This window comes from Lytechinus variegatus, chromosome 5 (assembly GCF_018143015.1).
Source record: "Lytechinus variegatus isolate NC3 chromosome 5, Lvar_3.0, whole genome shotgun sequence".
Taxonomy (NCBI): Eukaryota; Metazoa; Echinodermata; class Echinoidea; order Temnopleuroida; family Toxopneustidae; genus Lytechinus; species Lytechinus variegatus.
Window position 1 is genome coordinate 33,756,041 of NC_054744.1, and position 21,557 is coordinate 33,777,597.

Below are 21,557 nucleotides of genomic sequence, written 5' to 3' on the forward strand. Positions count from 1 at the left end.
TTCACTGATGGTGATTTCCTGACTTTCAGAGATAAGCTTCTCTTTTCAGAGTGTGGGAACTGAAAAATCAAATGCCCGAGCACTTATCGTTACATTTGTTTTGAGGATGGGATTTGTAAAAGTAAAGAATCTAATAAACTGTGTGAATTATGGCTCTGTTGAATGACTTCAGGCATGGATCCAGGGGGAGGGGGGTGGTAGGGGCGAGTGCATCAAATAAACTTCACAAGTAAAGGAAGGCACATTCAGTAAAAAGAAATTGAGCAAGGAGAAGATCCTGATTAACTTTGGGGGGGTGGTTACTTGTCAAGTTTTTAAGGAGACAAAGTTCCTTCATTTGTAACTAATTATATTTTGACAGAAAACAACCTAACCCCTTCCAGAAATCTTGGAGCCGCATCTAGGCTTCATTAACATTTCTGTGAAGCCAGATGCTGTAGAGAGGATGTTTTCCGACTTCCATATTTACAGCAATTTATATAATTTGGAGGGAAACTTCTGATAATTTTTTTGTCAAAGCCCCCTTTGCCCAATTGCAGGCATGCTTTCACCTTTTGTATACACATGTAACAAAAACAGAGCAATCAGGTAATGTATAGTAACATCCTGTGCCCAATTTCCTGTGAAAAATATAGCTGTCGGATATAGTGTCAACAATACTCTTATGGTGAAAGTGACAATTAGAACATTAAGATCATGATAATCATCGAAAGAGCTATCTTGTCCTGTTCCTTTCTTCCCACAAACCACATTCTAACCTACGATGGTGCATTTTGCCACGTACTCTCTCTTAATTCGACTGTTTATATGCTCCAACATTCAATTAAGCTACTGTATGTGTTGCGAATTTAGTTCCTTGAATACTTTCCTTTTCATGAACTGGTCTATCTCGATACTGACAGAGTATCATTGGAACCGGAATGTTCTTAGCAGACGGAAATTAAAAGGTGTAAGCCATTGTGTGTTTACAATAGCTCGCCTTGCCACTCCTTTAACCCAATAAATTTCCTTGTTTAACCAGAATGATCCTCTTCAATGCACAATCTTTTGATTAAGTTAAAAAGGAGTGAAGATGAATAAATCTGTGTATAATGTTTTAATCGATACAATTCACAAACAATTTCTTTAGTCAAATATAAAGTGTATAATTGTATCAGATGACTATAACTGGTTTTATGCTCAAGTTGTCATCTTGTTGAACTTGAGGTTTTAGGCCTGTACTATTTATAAGAAAAATAATAGGAGGCCACACTCTACAACTTCAAGCTATGCTTTTTATCAACCCCTCAATTCCCAACCTGTTTGTAAGATAATCTTGACTATCCATTTTTGGCTTTGTTTTATTTCTCACTATAATATCAAGACGTACGGAACAACACTTTATATTGTAATCATTGGGAATAGAAAGAAAATAAAATGAAATAATAATTATGCATTATGGAATGAAACTACCAGTTTTGTAAATCAATCACATAACTTGATGGGTGTTACGGGCAAAGAAAGAGGGGCAGACCAAAAGGGGCATGGAGAAAAACGATAGAACAACCCGGAATGGGCAGGCGATACTCGCCCAGAATAGGAGAAACTGGTGTTCAGCCCTGGAGGCCTTATGTACGTACTGCGAAGAGGATTAAGTAAGTGGGGATGTGAAAGTCACCTTTGGCTGAAAAACTCCCATGGAGGGGAATATGTGCAGGAATGAGCTATTGAATCCAATGACCATGCAATAATTAACAGTGAGGGCTTATTGTAGATAAATACTATACAGCGTTTGATTTAAGCACCTTATGAATTAGCAGATTATTATTGTCATGTAATATGAAAATACTCACTCTGATAAAACTAGCATCCAGCACAAAATCGGCTGGTTTAGAGCCTGGGTTACTAGGGCTAGTCGGACTAGTAGGAGGTAAGGGTACCCTAGTTCGATCTGGCGAGTGGATCACGGGTGACTTTGGCCTGGATGTCATTGGAACCGGCATTTTCTTCTTTGTGTCCGAGGCAATCAGGTGATGTCCAGGAAGATTCTTCAAAGATGGGAAGGGTGAAAGAGAGAGAGATATTGAATGATAGACATTATGCACTGAGGTCATTGTGCCACCATGCATGAGAATTTATAGCTAGGCCTATGCCTTGCATGCATTTGTGATCTTGAGCTGGTGAATCTCTTGACAACCCTGTTTACATACGTATTCCTATATCCTCTGAGGGAGGGAGCTTTGAGATTATGACATTGTATGATTACGAACTAATAATGAATAGACAAACTTATACAGGCTCAGATCACCAAAAATTAATCAAACTTGAGGAGGATTCCCCATATAAGTACACCAGTGGATACATTTACATATTGTAAGACCTCTCCAACATACTGGAAACAAAAGTAAAATTTAGAGGGTTCATTGTACTTTATTACTTTCACTAAAACACTCTCAAAAACACTTTCTTTTCTGGTACATACATTTCCATGTAATAATTTGTTCACTTCATTCTCATTTGATTTTGATTTGATTTATTTATTTCCGTTTCACAATAGTATAATGAACATAGCAATAATATAATAAACATAACAAAACAAGGTCGAAAATACTACGAAATATAATATGTATACATAAATAATCATAAATTTAAAGAACACAATTGAGTAAATAAATTTATCTGAAATGACATTTGTATTTGAAAGTAAAACGGAGGGGCTTGCCGAAAAAAGCAAAGCTTGTACAGGAGGCAAGCCCCTAACTTAGTTTCAATATAAAACTACAACAAATAAATATTGGTTCGTAATAATAAATTTGTTTAAAAATAAATACAATTTTTGTGCACTTGAAAAAACGTAACTGATGGGTCATGTAAAGAAATATTTACGTTATACAATATTTTAAGAGAGGGGGAGGTGAGGGGGGGGGGACAGACGGGACAGAGCAGTGCAATACACTAAGTAGAAAAGAAATATGGCAGGCAGCAGGAGCAGGTACTTGGCTAATTGCAGTTTTAAGAAAAAAAGAATGTAAAACAAATAATATACATGACTATATGTATATAATATAAACACATATACATAAAAGTTGAGTGTGATTAAATTAGTTATTTTAGTTATTCAGCTTGACCTGTTTGCGACGAATATTTTAGAATTAACATTTTTTTCAGTTTGCGTTTAAAAATATTAACATTAGGGGATTCTTTGAAATCTTGAGGCAGAGAGTTCCAATAGGCAGGCCCGGAGAAGACAAACGAGTTTTTTGCAAATAAAGTTCTTGTTAAAGGAAGATGATAACATAGACGTTGCCTTGTTGGGTAGCTGTGTACGGAAGCATTTTTACGGAACATATTAAAGAAAATGGCGGGGAGATCGTCCCTGCTTAATTTAAACATAAATTGACTAAGTTCGAAAAGATATATGTCATTTACTTTAAGAATGTTATTTTCAAAAAATAAGATATCAGTATGTGATCTAAAGTGTGTTTGAAAAATTATTCTTAGAGCTTTTTTCTGGAGAAGTAATATTCTATTTATTTGTGTTTGTATTGCACATCCCCACGCAATAATTCCATAATTAATATATGGTAGAATAAGTGTGTAATATAATGTTAACAAAGTGCGGGAAGGGAGAAAATGTTTAAGTTTATTAATAATTCCAATGTTTCTAGAAATTGTTTTACATATACTATCTATATGAGGCTTCCAGGATAATTTGTCGTCAATAAGGACACCCAAGAATCTAGTAGTGGAAACATTATTAAGAACAAAATTATCAAAGAAAATCCTGTCAGTTAGAGTATTGACTTTATTACTGAAAAGCATGTAGTTTGTCTTCTGGTGATTAAGTGAAAGTTTGTTGGCCTTGATCCAATCTGTAACATTCGTTAGTTCAAAGTTTAAGGTTCTAACGAGTTGGTTAATATCATCATGGGAAAAGAAAATATTTGAATCGTCAGCAAAAAGTATAAATGAAAGTAAATTTGATGTATTTTTAATATCATTGATGTAAGTAATAAAAAGAAGTGGGCCTAGTAGGCTACCCTGGGGGACACCGCAAGTAATTGGAAGAGTAGTCGAATTGCAATTATTCACTGATACAAATTGGGTCCTATCAGTGAGGTAACTCCTGAACCACTCCAAGGCCTTCCCTCTAACTCCATAATGACATAGTTTATGAAGGAGAATTTCATGATTTATAGTGTCGAAGGCCTTGGAGAAGTCCAGGAAGATACCGACAGTATGACAACTATTATCGATGGAAGTGGTGACTTTATTTATAAATGACAAAATTGCATGGGAAGTACTGTGATTTTTACGAAATCCAAATTGGAAGTTTGAAAAAATGTTATGTAATTTGAAGAAATCACTAGTTCTGGTATGGACCAGTTTTTCTAGAATTTTAGATAGTGAAGTTAGTAAGGATATTGGACGATAGTTAGAAACGAGTTGGCTATCACCTTTTTTGAACAGTGGGATGACTTTGGAGATTTTCATTTTATTGGGGACCCGTCCAGTGGTAAGAGAGATATTGAAAATATGTACCAATGGATCAACGATGGCTGCAATGATTTTTTTTAGAAGAAAGTTTGGTATACCGTCATACCCCGGGCTTTTCTTATTCTGTAGATTGCTAACAATGTTAATGATTTCCATAGAATTAGTAGGGCTGAAAAACATAGAATTGGGGTTAGGGTCGTCAAGGAAATCAGAAAAGGATTTGTTAGTTCGAGGTATATTTTTAGCCAAGTTGTTGCCAACATTTGAAAAATATGAATTAAACTCTCCTGTGATTTTATTAGCGTCGTCTGTAATAGTATTATTTGACTTTATTTTTGTGATTGTAGAGCTTTTTTTCTTTTTGTTCAGTACATTATTAATAATCTTCCAAGTATTTTTCATATCATTTTTGTAAATGTTCAATTGGGAAGTGTAGTATTCCCTTTTGGCAATACGTAATAATGTGGTAAGGGTGTTTTTATAACAAGTGTACTTAGAACGAGAGTTTTCGTTAGGTTTAGAAATATATTTATAATAAAGATTATTTTTACGATTAATAGATCGTAAAATAGCTTTAGTGATCCACGGATGTATTGGGATTTTTTTATAATTTGACTTTCGGTGGGTGATAAGAGGGACATTGGTGTCTAGACAAGATGTTAATTTGGTAATAAAAATGTCGTAAGCTACATCAACCTCTGTGGAGTCAAAAATGGTCGACCAGTCTGTATTGTCTAAATCATTAATTAAATGAGAAATGTTATCATCGGTTATTTTACGATAGGAAGTATTATATGATTCATTCTTAAAAAGTTTATTTTTAGACAGCTTCGCAAAAATTGAAAAGTGATCAGAAATATCACTAAGAACTATACCAGCTTGGGGGGTAGGAAAATTTACATTACTAAAAATATTATCTATAATAGTTGCAGAAGTGTTAGTCACTCTCGTTGGTTTAGTGATTAGTGGTAAGAAAGAATTAGTCAAAAACATTTCGAGAAACTCTTGCGAGATATTGTTATTGTTGCAATTCATTAAATTGATGTTGAAATCCCCCATAAAAAAACAATCTTTGTTTTTCAGAAAAGGATTGAGTAAAAAGTCATTGAGGGTTTCCAGAAAATGTCGAGTATTTGAATTAGGAGGTCGGTATAAGACTCCCAGTATCAGATTTTTTCCTTTTGGATTGATGATTTCAACAAAGAGTGATTCTAAAGCGTCATTGGATAAAGTCATATTATTTATAAGATTATATTCGTATTGCTGGGGTATATAAAGTGCAACACCACCACCAGGTCTAAGAGTTCTGTTATTAACAACTAGATTAAAATCGGAGAGTGCAAAAAGAGAACAAGGATTTTCCGAAAACCACGTTTCAGTTAATCCAATGATTGAATGTTTCGGGAACTGATTTCTATCAAGAAATAATTTTAGCTTATCGAAATTTTTATTGGCACTACGAATATTCAGATGGAGAAGAAAAATATCTTCTTCAAGACTGCTAGAATTAATTAAAGATTTAAAATGTTGTTCTGTAAAATACTGTGAAGTAATAAGCTGCCCACATGGGTCATTTGGGTCAAAGTTTGAGTTAAGATCAGCAGTATTATCATTCAGGTAGTTTTTTATGTAAGTATCAAAATAAAGGTTTTCTGACGAAGCGCCGTGTTGTGATGAAAGGGACAACAGGTCATCATTTAATACTCCAATAGAGACTCAAGTTGCTTGCGGGTTTTGGCAAGTTTTTGTAATGAGGTTTGTTTATAAAAAAGTTTTAGAACTGGAAAATGGCATGATTCATTTCACATGTAAAGATTTTTTTTTATATTCAAGGATTCATGAATGTATGTGGGAACACTGAATAAAAATCACTTTTTTTTCAATTTTTCATTTTACCAAGCACTACAATTTTTCTAACCATCCCCCTCTAAAAATAGGCAATGTGCTGAATAAAAAATGAAAATCAAAATGAAAGGAAATAATGAAATAGACTCTCACTTCCCCCAAATCAATATTCCTTTTTTTTTAATGTTCATCTTTTTAAAATGTAGAGCTTTTGAAAAAAGGTGGGATGTCTCACTTCTGGTTTTTTTGCTAAAAAATGGGAGGGGAAACAATTAATGCCCCTGTGCCACCCTGCACTTATGCAGAGAGCAGAGACACGGTTAATGAGATAACAGTCACCTCGAATTCCTCAGAAATAGCCTCTCTGTAGCTGTAGAACTTTGCAAGGGCACTGCTGGTTAGGGTGTGTGAGGGCAACGCCTGTAAAAGGAGAAAACAAAACAAAAAAAGAAGAAAAGATTATTTTTAAAGAAGCAATTCCACTGTGATAGCTCATATCAAATAATAATAGACAAATATGATATGACTGATCAAGTGTCAGCTCTATATGTTTGCATTAATAGACATGTTTTACATGTGGGCAGCTATTTATAGATCTACAGAGATTCATAAATGGGTGAAATCTTGAAATATTATATTCTTATTCAAACAAGATATACATACATGTATGTAGAAAATGTCTCCTTAAATTAACATGTTTGTTTAAAAGTAAGACATAATATGATATGACTAATGAAGGGGTTTTGTTATGACTGGGTGTATTAGATAGATCTTATTTTCTGTAATAAACATGTATATCATAGAGATTCTTAAATGGGTGACCTTTTATGGAATATGATCTAGACATACATGGCACTAAAAATACAATCATGATTTCTGGGGGGAAAATATGCGCAAGTTGTCTCCCTACAACTTACTTCTTTAGAAACTGGAAAAGATGGTGTAAATTTTAATATGTAGTATTTGCATAAAAAGATCTTTAATAAATTATTCAACAATTGCAAATTGTTCAAAAAGGAATGGCTAAGTAAGATTAAAATGTCGCATATTCTGAACACTTAAGTAAAGTATTTTTTCTCTATCTCCTAATTATTTTTGTCACCGTACTTTGTGTTATTATGCCCATTGATTTTTTTTCCCCAGGTTAAGTTAAGGGCTATTTCACATTAAGTGTACACTTTTGAAAAAATGGACTTTCCCCTGTTTTAGCTGATTTGTAACATTCAATTGATTGTACTTGCAGTTTGGTTTGATGCACCTGATCTATTCCAATCTACAGTTGCAATTTCATGATGGTTCAAGTACTTTTTCGATTAATTTTCGGCATTTTTTGTGCATTTTCAACAGAAAATGGAGTCTCATTCAACATTTTCCAAAAAGTTAATTGATATCTTGGATAAATTTGAAGAGAGATGTGTTGAATATTAATGTTATGGAAAAGTACAACTAGTAAGCAATACAATAAACTTTATTTGATCGAATTCGACCTATAAATGAGAAACTTATGAATATTCTTGTAAAATGTGTTTTCTCCGTTAAACAAAAAGGACATGTCCTCTCCAGAACAAATATGTCACCAGCAGTGAATAAAATTGATAAATTTGTGCAAAAACTCTGCTAATTCAATCTTCAGAATGCATGTAAGTCAAGACATATGTCAAATCTTGGACTCTATTTTGCTGGATACTTTTTATCTCTTGGCTATTTTGATGTATCATTTCTCCGTTAAAAGTGCGTCCTCTCCAGAACGCAAGACTTTTTCATTTTTTGAAGCACTAAGGAACCTGATACCCATTGTTGTGGTATGGAATTAATAGAATACTTCAGTTCAACACAATGAGATTCAATTTTCCCTCTTAATTCATATAGATGGTGAGTAATTCACACTTATGCAATGTTAAATGGAATGTCCTCTCCAGCACAAAGGTTCATCATTTTTTAACAATGCACAGAAATAATAATTTTAACAAGAAAAGCCCTTCTTTTATGTAAGAAAATAATGATCTGTTGTTGGTCACAGAGATATAATTCATAAAATATCATTTTATTTATGAGAATTTCATTTTCAATTGAATTATATTTTACATTATCAATATAATTGGGCAATATAGGAGGATCAGACGAAAACATCCTCACACCATGTTTGGATATTCTAGAAAATTTAATGTGATACTATTTGTAATTGTGTAAATGACAAAATCTGCTGATCCTAGCACTTATATACTACCCTTACAAGCAGCAAACTGTATGGTTTCATGTTGTTCTGGAGAGGACATTTATTTTAACACGATGGTTGCATTTACTCTTGGGTCACTTGTACACATATCTAGAGCTAACTACTGATTTATTTTTATTTTAAAGTTGTAGGGTGGCTAATTGGCATTATGGTTCTTACTACAGGGCAATTCAATGTTGCTCAAATGACACATTGTAGGCACCCTAGAATATATTGTAATTGCCACATTTTTTACCATGGAGTTTGACAATCTCTTTTCTGTACAAGGTGTGTGATTTCTTAATACACCTTGGTATATTATTATAATTTGATTCAACAAGTTTATCAGAAAATTTGGAAATTATACAAACCTTTGGTACTAATAAGAGCATGTCTTTATTAAAAAAAGTCCTCATACACTGTACAGTATGTACATACTAAGCAGTGGGCAATGGGTATGTGATTTCTGGCAGAGGTTCACAAGTGTACATGTTAAAGTTCAAAATTTTAGAAACATAATGATTGACAATTTTACCAAAATTAGTTTTACTCATCATGTTACACATATATACATAATCATTGTCATGCTCCTCACCATGAAACTTTAACAGCTTGAAGCTGAATATTTAGATAAATAATTATTCAATACTTGGGGCGTAAAACTGTTTCTTATAACCTGCATGTATTTCGTCAACATACAAGTAAAATATTTTTGTTACTTATATTACATTTTATTAAGTGAAGTGGTGCAGAGTGAAAAATATTGTTCTATTATTTTTAAAAATTCAATTACTTGCAAGTTTCCGTGGTTCACTCAGGAGACACTTATATCTTAACTGTAGTTAGTCCTTTAAGATTTTAGTAATTATTATTTTTTTAACAACTAGCAAAATGAGTATTTAAAATCTTATCCAACCAAACACGTGAATCAAGCAAACCTATCTGATGATACTTGTACATGTACATTATAACTACATGTTCTTGAAGAACAAAATAATCTCGTAGAAGATAATTAAATTACTCTGATCAAAACATTTTCTCTATTGCATTTCTTGGTGAAAGAAAATATACCCCAATAAAAAAAAATATGAGAACAGAAAGTGCTACTCTTTGTCCTCTACCAAACTAAAATCAAATGCAGATGTACATGTATATTGGTTGGTATCCATTTGTAATTCTCACCCAGGTTTAATCATTTAATTTATATTTCTACTTGAAAGCAATGTTCATGTACATGTAGTATCAAAATGGTAGAAATGCAATAATCATATCGACTTGTATAACAAAAGATACAGTTTCATTCATCATTATTGATGAAAAGTCTGAGAAAGGTGTGATCAGAAGACCTGAAATGGCTGTGATTTTTGGTTAAATCTGGTTTATTTTACTTGATCTTCAAGCTTTTCTTGCGATAGAAAATGTTATCTCTAGGATTTGGTCACTATCAATGCACTCGTTCTGTGACTATAACTTGGTAGTCACCCATATTTCCTACTGCAATTACTTCTCCTGGGTAAAGGACCCCTTCATTCTCAACAGCATACATGTAGCACTAGTCAGTCTTACCGAAATGGACAGTATCATATGTGGGCATGCTACTTTCATCAAGAGGAGCATCTTCCAGAAGCTGGTATGCAGCCACACTCCCCATACGCCTTGAAAAGATTCTATTTGATAGGCTTTGATTTCTGAAAAAATGACTGCAGAATAAGGCTTCTGTTTCTGTGATCGCTTTGATTCATAAGTGAAACACAGAAATTCATCATACCTGATGCAGCAGCAACAGGAGTGGAAGACATTGAACCATTCGTGACAATTGCCTTTTGTGTTTTACCTGCATTCAGACATCATGCTTTATAAAACCCTGATTCCTTAAAACTGGACCTTTTCCCTGCTAGGTCGCAAGAAATTTTACTTCAGATTGATCTGTTGTCTGGCTTTAAGAACTGGTATTGCTTCTGCAAATATACTGGTTTTTAAACAGCATTGCTGCTAGTCCATCAGATTGCCAACACTTTGTTCTTTGTGTGATTCAAGTTGTCACATACAATCAGGAGTCAAGTTTTCCTGCAGACCACTTTGCCTCTGTCTTTGGTTCCAGTGTGCACTTTGAATATCATCTTGGCAACACATGTATATTTTTTTTTGAAAAATCGACAGGCACAAATTATGTGGGAGTTTACTACTTAGTAGTAGCCTAGTAGTTTATATCACATAAATTTTAGCACTGTCGAAAGTAGACCTCTTTGCAGATTTAGCTTCCTTTTTTCTCTCTCTACAGTGCAAAACTTTTCAGGGTTTCTTCTTAGAGTTGGTTAAAAAAAGTTCCTTCAGCTAAAAAACCAAAGACGGGGGTATTTAGTCACTCTCTGCATTTCCATACTGCCATTTAACTGTTCTATATGAACTCGAATACAATACCAATAATAATAATCATAATTATAATAATGTTATTAATAATAATAGTAATGATAATGATAACAAAAACAACAAAAATAACAATTTTTTATAATAATAATAAAACACTACTACAACTACTACTAATATTATAGTAATAATGGTAAATAATTAAAAAATGTTTCATTAATCTTGTTTAACATACTGTAGTCAAAGAAAAGCAGGTGCTAAATGTGCACTAATGTGACGTTATTTTTCATGAAGACCTGTTAACTATGAAAAAAGAAAGGCCTGTGCCAGTATCATTAAAGGTAGGCCTACATGTATTTTAATAATTAATAGTACATGTACTTTGTTAATCATTGTCCTATAATACTACAAGACACCTGTGTAAGTTTTCATTTTGGCAAATGGGCTGCATTTTAAGTGTTTTAAGCATTCATCATTTACTACTGCACCAGCAGTTAAATATACAAGGAACGTTGGTTTGGATAATATATGCTGATGTTTTAGATAAAATTCCTACACCTGTAAATACTACTTATATTGTTGTATGTAGGGTATATATGTTTACTTTGCATTTCTCTTAAGCAAAGAATGTCAAATGATTTAGTTCCAAGCAAGAAAGTTGCATTCAAATAAACTGTTAAACAAAATGTCCTCTCCAGAACTTATCAATGAGTAACACTTCGAGGGCTCACAATACAAAAGTCTAAATAACATTAATAATGAACACACCAAGAAACTTCAGAGGTATCACTTTAATGATAAAATACTGATTATTTGATATATCAGTGTGTGTTATTAAAAACTTAAACAAATTAGGGCCATATTTTCTGACATGTTATATTTAAGTTGCATTTAAGGTGAAAACTTTGTAGTTTATATTATTCCCAAATGTGTCATTTTGCTATGTAACATTGCAGTAACATTTGACATGTTATATAAAATATTATTGATGCACAGTTATTCACATATTAACTCACATTCTTGGAGTTCATACATGTAGGGAATATTGTTAAACAATTGTCCTCTCCAGTATACTGAGATAAATGAAGGTTTGGAAGCTCATATTTGATTAGGTCTCCCACTGACTTGATAATTATACCCCTAAATAAATAGTTTAGACCTAAATAAAACAGTGTAATTCAAATTTGATGCTATATCAAAAGAAAAAAATGGATTCTATGATGTTATTACATAAATTTTACCCCTTTGTCTCTCGTTTTGCCATACCACACACTAATTTCATGGCAGAATACAGAATGCGTGAAGGTGAAATGAGTATATTGACAATTGATAAGCAATACAGATGCCTACAAATGAACACAAAACCATTTGTATAATAGTTACAGGGTTATAAAGTTGATGTGTTTCTTGTTAAACAAAGTGTCCTCTCCAGATGCCTATTTTTCTTACCGTATTTCAGTTAACTTTTTAAACATGTAAAAATGGACTTGACGCTCTGTAATTTTAGATATTAAAGGTATATATCCTTAAGTTTCAGAATCTGTGAAGTTTTTCACCCAACAACAACTTTCATTTTTGACCCCCAGTGAGACTAAAAGTGTACACTTAGTGTGAAATGACCCTTAAATACAGAAAACAGCATGCTTAGAAATGACTGTATTAAGCGCCCTATAAATGTTTTGTATTATTATTATCAATAACTTTGTTTTATGGTATAAATCTACCAAGGTCCTTTACAATTCTTCAACATTGATTACAACAAGTTTCTTAATGATTTCTAGATATTATTTTCTCAATGATTTTAATTCAACATAACCTAATAAACTGAGTATCTACTGTTTCAGGTTTGTCAAAGTTTTGTCATTTGGCTGTCTATAGTCAAAACTCAGATTCAAAACCATTATTCAAATTTAAAGCAGGAAAATAGTTCATTCAGTTCATAATTCAATTTATTCATAATATGAGCCAAATAATTTGATTAGTTATAGATTTCACGAGCATACATTCAATACCCATTGATGCATCTTGGTAGACTCATGATATATCAACTAGTGAAGACAATATTCCTCTAAATCAAATAAAGCTTGATAATTGCTTTAAAAATGTCATATAACTCCTTTGATTTATCTTTCCCCCCACAAAATAATTCCTAACTCAATTAATATAAGTTAGATTTGATTTCATACTAATGATCAAACAGCTGTCTATTACTTATGAAGGCAAAATGAATTACTAATAGCATGAATTCAATTAATTAATGTAGAAAAAACTTGGCAATTATCGTCACCCGTACGAACCACAGATCATCTTCAAACCATAACTAAAAGAGCAAGGGAAAGAAATATATACCACATCCTCCATTGCGGTAACATTTTCTTTTTTATAAAAATGATATTAATTTCCCTTTTCATCATCTGATTTAGAAAAATATCACCACAAAACCAACAGCAGAATTAGAGTGATACTAGAATTCTACAATTGGGAAATCAAGGAAATGGGGGGGGGTACTTTTGCACAATTGCAAGGGCAATTACTTTTTTAATTTTGTCCCCATTAGTATACAGAAAATGTGCCTGCAGAGCATAAAATAGTCAAATAAGCTCAAATTTAGATGATTTCAAATAGGGTAAATATTTTTTTCAAAACTACTACAGAAATGCTAGAGAAATATGGCCTGAATAAGTTGGAATATATGTGAATATACGTGTAAAAGTAACCCAATTTTTGCTGCAAACAAAGCACAAATTTGAATAAATCCCTTACAACTGCCCCACACATCAATATTTGCTCTTAAATGGCTGACCGATAATAACCAAACGCTTCAAATATAAGGATTACTTGACACAATTTATTTTACTTCTTAATTCTAAAAGCCTGGCATGACCTTTGAAACTTGGGGGCACTGCAACATGTATCCACAAAAACTGGTTAAAAAGAGGGAAGGTTTTCATGGTTAAGACGCAACACGCACTTGGTATGTTTAGATTCCGTGTTACAAACACAAAAAGAGAGGAACAGCAAGGTAAGCTACATGTACATGTATACCAAAAGTGAGGTAAATATCAAAGTGAAGGGACTGTTCTTAAAGTAAATCAATTTGAATTTATGTTTTGCCCATATATGTCTGGACTTTTGTGGTAGAAAATCCCTAATATGGGTGGAGAATGTTTCACAGTGGGAGGAGTGAGGGAAAAAGATGGTGAATATTACAAGGAAAGGTGAAGGGTGAAACATGATATCATTTTTTGAATATTATAATATCAAAAACCTATCACAAACTTAGATTTTCATTACATAAAAAAAGTCACATATTATTACTCTTTCCTTAAAAATGCATGATGTTGTGCTCCCTAAAACTTCCTGGCTGATTCCCGCCACCCCCCCTGGTACATTCACTACATCGAACACCAAAACATAGTAAAATAAATACAGTATTATTTTGAAAAACAGAAAATAGGGACAGTCTGTGGTTTCAATATAGTCAAGTTTCCTACAACCCCCTAAAAAAAAAATATATATATATATACATGTATATACACACATATATGTTGTATTTTGTAAGTTGTATGTTAAAAGTTTTCAGAAGGCCCTTTCCTGATAACAAATTATCAGACCACCATCTCAACCCAATTGAGGTCTCAAAGCTTCAAAAAATTGTTGCAACTGTATCTTCAAGGATATTGTATGGTGTAACAATTCAAATATTGAGGATGCAAATATAAACTTTGAAGGGCGCATACAGGTATTGACTTTTGATATTTGATGGTAATAAACAAGTACTGCATCGCAAGAAGCCAAAGGTTGCTTATAAACTGGGTCAATTAAAACAAGACTTGGAACCTTGATTGTATTTGCAGATCAGGAATAAAACTCAAAATTCTGTTTACTCAACAGCTTACAGGTGCACTGCTCGACTAAAATGGCTTCAAGAACAATCAAACACTATGCAATGATCTAATAATACCAGATTATTATGACAGAAATCTGCTGATGTTATGGTTGTAGTACAGAAATGCAAATATTTGTTTAATCTATAAATTTAATAAAACTCTTGATTATGATTGTGGAGTACAAGGAGTGTCTGCCAGATATCATTACCAATACAAAAAGTGATGGCAACTTTGATAGTGATAAAAAAATACAATAATAACATCAACAGAAAACATCAGCCTACTACACTCTTGGAAAGTTTTTAACCAACCTACACAGTAAAAACGCTGTTTGACATTTCTATACAATGTTGTTTTATGAGCAATACAGTACTTGTTTAAACGGTATAAACAAGTGTTTGAAATCTTCAGCGACACAGTTAATTTTTAATATTCAATTTGATTCCATAAATTAAGCATGATTATTAAAACTGTAAACAACTACTGTAAGGTTCAGACAGTAAACAACATTGTATAAAATTTAAACATCGCTCTTACTGTGTATATAGCCTATGTTCCTATGTTGGTTCAATTATGAACCCACGAACTGTTAAAAACAAATTGCATGCAATTGCAAAGTGAATTAACCAACAGTTTGTACGCTAATATTTTAACCAATTTTGGTATTGATAAAAAAGATCAGAGAGCTTAAGAAAAAAAAAATAGAATGTTGTGGTCATTGACAAAATCAGAAAATTACTATTTTTTTTTAAAAGTAAGCCCCAGATGGCTATGTTCAGCCCCTCTCCGACATATTTTTTTCTCTTGCTCCCTTTGCTTGCTCACATGTATAAATTTATGACCCAGATTGCTATGTTCAGCCCCCTCCTTCCTCCCCCCTCTCTCCGACAAAAAGATGTTGCCTGATTATAAACAAGATAAAGCCAGGTGTCTGTCAATCACCTTTTTATTAATCTTAACTCTCAATAGGGCCGTCTGCACCAGCCCAAGTTTTCAAATTAGTGCACTATTTCTGATCCGGCAAATTATCCCGATCTGAAAAAACTCGAGATTATTTGTAATGGAGATGCAATCATCGGGATACTTCACTAGATTAATCTCGAGATTGCAATCCCAAGTCAACTTAGGATTATTTGCAAAATGAGCGCGCTATTTACGAATTATCCTGCTAATTCGCAGGTGCAGTCACACTTGGGATTATTTATTCACCGCGCCACACAATAATAATGCATCGATGCCTCGCTCGAGCACAAACTGCTCTTCTTGCGCTGGTGGAGACGGGGTTTCTGAATCTCGAGATTAATCGCGAAGAGGGCCGATCGGATTAAACTCTCGAGATTGAGCAAACTCTGGCTGGTGCAGCACCGCCTAATGTGCCGCTGTCACCAACTTTCAACAAATAATACAAATGATCCAATCAATGACAACTATGGAAAGCCAGCAATGTCAACATCTAAAACACATGTTTGTTCAAAATAATTTCTAGATCATGATGTATTCATACATTAACTGTTTTGTTGCTTCTCTTTGTTTTCAAAGGGCATTGTGCAAATTTCCTAAATAAAAATTATGGCACTGATGGGTTTCCATATATACTTGAAGTTGATAAGATCAACTGTAAAGTTCTCTTAGTAGTATGGGGCCCTAAATTCATCCAAATGGCACATTTAAAAATTTCAGTTCATGATCGATCATCATAAGTCTATCATATGTACATCACAAGTTATTTAGAACTACAATATCTATTACTTCACACTTAATCAATTGATGATATACTTACTTTATTCTATTTCGGTTGCATTTACCAAAGCTACTTGAGATATCAAAAAGTGCGATTTCATACCAAAGTAATAGCTACTCTTTGTTTACATTCATGTTCACAGCCACTTAAGCATATTACAGAGTAAATGAACTCTTGAAATTATCTTATAGGACTTCGGTAATTGCTCAATCCATTTGAGTGGGAATATATAGTATGTTTATCTTTTATAATAACTATGTTTTTTATTGCAACAGGCCTGTTTTTCTAATCATAACAATTACTTAATTGGAAATTTTAATTATTCACATTTTCTGCTCAAGGATCAATTCCTCACTTTAATGGCAAATTGATATTTTAAGCAATTGATATTTCATGGGAAAACATTTTCAAAATGGTGATATTGTGAAAAAAATACTTAGAAAGTCAGGAAAATGAATGTGATTTCATCATCTAATGAAAAAGCAAAAAACCTGCACAAAACCGTTATATTAAGTTCTTAATAAGTCTGTATATACTGTAGAGTGGATTTTAGTGGTTTGTAGGATACATTATTATAAGTATTGAATTATAAGTAGTAGTAGTAGGAGTAGTAGTAGTAGTAGTAGCAGTAGCAGCAGCAGCAGCAGCAGCAGTAGTAGTAGTAGTAGTAGTAGAAGTAGTAGTAGTAGTAGGAGTAGTAGCAGTAGCAGTAGCAGTAGCAGCAGCAGCAGCAGTAGTAGTAGTAGTAGTAGTAGTAGTAGTAGTAGTAGTAGTAGTAGTAGTAGTAGTAGTAGTAGTAGTAGTAGTAGTAGTAGTAGTAGTAGTAGTAGTAGTAGTAGTAGTAGTAGTAGTAGTAGTAGTAAGTAGTAGTAGTAGTAGCTAGTAGTAGTAGTAGTAGTAGCAGCAGTAGTAGTAAGTAGTAGCACTTAATGACAGTATTATTATTATTATCATTATTATTATTACTTGTGTTATTATTATCGTTATAATCATTATCATCATTACCATTATTATTTTCATCATTATTATTACTGTTATTAATATCATTATTAATGTTATTATCATTATCATCATCCTCATTATTATCATTATAATTATCGTCAACGTTATTCTTATGATTATCATGTCTATTCATATGAATCAAATCTTGATAGGTGCATTACTAATACACATAGCTCTCTCAATCCTCTTAAATCCAAAGATAAGAGAGCATGTCATCATTACAACAGTTAGTAATGCTTTAATCTGCCCATCTGATTATTGGCTCATAAATTTCCGATGCCGGCAGGGTTGCAATGCACGCAAGTCTAGACACAGCTTTTGCAATCACTCGAGCAGTATTCAACGCAATTGAATATTGAAGTCCACCCCAACAAAAAGTTGATTCGAATAAAAAGAGAAAAATCCAACAAGCATAACACTGAAAGTTTCATCAAAATCGGATGTAAAATAAGAAAGTTATGATATTTTAAAGTTCGCTCAATGTCACAAAACAGTTACATGTATACTCAAATGAGGAGACTGATGACATCACTCACTCACTATTTCTTTTGTATTTTATTATGTGAAATATGATATATTCCAAATTTTTCCCTGTTGTCTTGTGAAACAACAATTTATTCCTCCCTGAACATGTGCAATTAGCATTGTTTAATACTATATGGTTCAATCAAGTTGGTCATTGTTGTCAAATCTGTAAAAAATGACATATTGTATAATTCAAAATATAAAAAACAAAATAAATAGTGGGTGAGGGACATCATCGACTGTCTCATTTGCATGTCACTGAGTTGTGCATATCACTGTTTTGTGAAAAATAAACAAAAATTTAAAATGTCATAACTTTCTTATTTTACATCTGATTTTGATGAAATTTTCAGCATAATGCTTCCTTGATATTTCTCAATTAATTCAAGTCAACATATTTCTGGGGTTGACTTGACCTTAATTTTTCCCTCAACAAGATATGGTAGTGAATATGGGTTCATGTGCATATGCACTAAGAATAAAACAGTCTAGAATATAAAGCATAAGCCTAAGGGGCAGTTTCTTAGGGGGCAATGGCACGTAGTAAGCAAAAAACCCAACAATGGACAACCTATGCCACTTGTGAAAATATGTTGTCACATATATTTTCATATTCTTTGTTTTCCTCTATTAGGCCTACTGCATACTAAATAATTATACTCCTAATCATTTTCCCTTTATTTGGTCCCCTGCATTTATCACTAAATAACTTTATTTCTTTTTAAGATATTGTCTTACAAATAAACATGTTAATAATTTAATTTGAACATATACTGTCTTACTTTAATTCCTGGATTTATAGGACTGAAATTGAAAAAGGGGTCTGGTTAACAACAAAATGCAGTCTGGCTTGAAGTATCCCATCCATGTAAAAACTAAAAGCGAATAGCTGTTCAATAAATCCTTCTCAGTCTGCACTTTAATTCAAGTACAAGGGCTATCAGCTGTCATCAGATATCTATCTATATGTATCAAGTAACCATGCTTGACCTATGACCTTCTTTTCTTGTATACTTTGATTTCGAGCAATCTGGAATTACAATATTCACCACTAACAAAGGGGTGTAACTCACGGATACTTTACGTCCTTCTTGTACTCAGCTGATGACTGCTGGAAGAAAGAGGTCACATAATCTCCCAGATTATACATACTTCCCTCGTTCTGCCATAAAAGTTTGATTAGGATAGTTTCTTTTAGTTAGGTTCACACGATAAACTATGTTGGTTAACTTGCAGTTGTGGATGCATTAAAAACTTTAATAGGAAACTTTAAATAGGAAGTCCATCCTGACTAAACAAAACAGTTAATTTTGATAAAGGCATCAAAGAAAATAGAGAAACACATTGGTGAATGTCTTAAGAAAATCTGTCAAAATATAATGGAGTTATGATTTTTTTTTTTATTTCATATTGTGATCCCCACAAATATGAGTACATCCTCCATATGTCAAGTAAATCCCCAAAATACCATTTTCTTAAAAAATGATTCGTTTTTGCGGTGAATATCTCAGAGGGGGTGAAAAGGGGGGAAGGGGGAGAGCATTCACAGTTTTGAGTAGTGTGGACTGTGGGTCTTAATTTATCAACAAACTCAAAACTTAGTTTCTTAATCAACTTTATAGTGCTATTCTTGCCATCATTTTGTTCTACAATTTAATCATCTAAAGGGATTTTTGCTCGAGATTTAATATGTCAGTGAGTGTGGACAAACATCTTACCTACATGTAGTTCAAGGGGTGAGCTCTTATTGATGGCTAGCCAATGTATAAACACCAAAAAAAATCATTGTAGCAATGAAATATCAATTCATGAGTCATTCTTTTGGGACACTGCAGAATGTCAAATGATGTCCATACAAAGTTAGTCACAAAATGTCAAAGTTATCCCCACTTCATGGCTCATATATGACAATGATGTATATGAGGTCAAATCCTATACCATGGACACATAATTTTACACATACATGTGTCATGTGCTTGAACGAGAGGAAATTGCAAACATTTCCTTGTATTCAGGCATAAGCCTTGTTTTATACATCAGTGGAGTCATTTAACAGAAATCTCTACATAAATATTCAGTTTTGCTGCAGTGTAGTAATGTCAGAGAGCTGCATGAAAGAGCTTTCAATAGTAGATCTGTTTTAATTGATTATGCACTCATTATTTGTATTACTGATCACAGTAATTAGATTTGTGAAACTATTGAATCAAAGCCTGAATGCATGTGTTCACAACTTTGTAATTAATTAATCATTTATTCAATGTGGTTAATTCCAATTCCTACATAGACACCAATTTTGATTATTTAATGATTCCTAGCTTCCCTTTCATGCATATGGGTGCATACTATGTGCGGGGGGCACAGGGAGTATGCACCCCTTTCTTTGGAAACAATTAAGTCTTCAGAGGAACAGACCCTCCCTCTCCCTTTTTTCAATCTCCTTTTTTAACACAACATTCTGCGACATAAAATAAAACAATCAACTTTATTTATTTACACCACCCCCACCATCAAATCCTAGATCTCCATTATATCATCCTATGGTAGACCAATCTTGCTCTTTTTTTAGTTTTTGACATAAAATTCTGACCCAACCCCCTCCCCCCCAAAAAAAAAACCCATTAAACTTCCTGTATAAGCCCCCCCCCCCCCCCCCCTCTCATCAATTAATGAAAACTGAGATCTATCCTGTTTTTGTTTCCTGAATTGATATATCAATATTTGGCTGTTGCTCGAGCCCTATTAGATACAAGGTATTCACCGATCTATTAGCCATGGAAAAGTTTGATGCCACTAGTTACATCATACTACTGTGCATGGCTTAATTTAATCATCCAAGGGAACTTTGTACCTTTACTTCTACCTTGATTCAAAACAGGTATTGTACAGATAAACTGTCAAATAAATGTCTGAGTTGACTTACTTTGTATGATGGCCAAAAAATACTGTTACTCATAATACGCATGATAAGGAGTAGTAGATATATTCTGCACAATGACTACATCTATCACATAAGATTTGTTGCAAATCTAACACGTACATTATATCAATGTTAGACAATTAACCTTAACCAAAATAAAAGAGAAAATAAACTGTTATAAAAATGTATCTAAATGATAATAGTACAACATAAATTCAGAGTAGATGAAGTTGATGAATAATATTATATTCTAGTGTTTCACTCTGCACTGATTAATTTCTTGGTACGGTTCCAAAGCTTGTTCATTCTTCATTGATACTACATGTAGAGTATCAGATTCACATTGTGGCTTGCATTCCTGGCATCAATAAAAAGTCAATGCCCATCAAAGAGCAGAGACTTGATGGATCAATATTTGGCTTAGCCCTAATTCAAACTCTAATACATAAGAAACAGTTTAGCTCTATGTCAAGTTGGCATCCTAATCATCCATCATGGCTAGGTTATTCATATCAGAATGATCAGAAAAATACCTGTAAATAAAGTCTTCAAGCCTTTTCATTTTTTATAGCCCCC

General features: G+C 33.1%; 1 protein-coding gene across 2 annotated transcripts in view; it reads right to left on the reverse strand.

The window, feature by feature from the left end:
* Positions 1-21,557, reverse strand: part of LOC121415972 — a 44,916-nt gene that overhangs the window by 10,887 nt on the left and 12,472 nt on the right. For both annotated transcript variants that reach the window (XM_041609382.1, XM_041609383.1), the window contains exons 5-6: positions 6,661-6,741; positions 1,833-2,027 (exon numbers count right to left, since the gene is read on the reverse strand). In XM_041609382.1, coding sequence (XP_041465316.1) covers positions 1,833-2,027; positions 6,661-6,741 — 276 coding nt within the window. The remainder of the gene's footprint in view (positions 1-1,832; positions 2,028-6,660; positions 6,742-21,557) is intronic.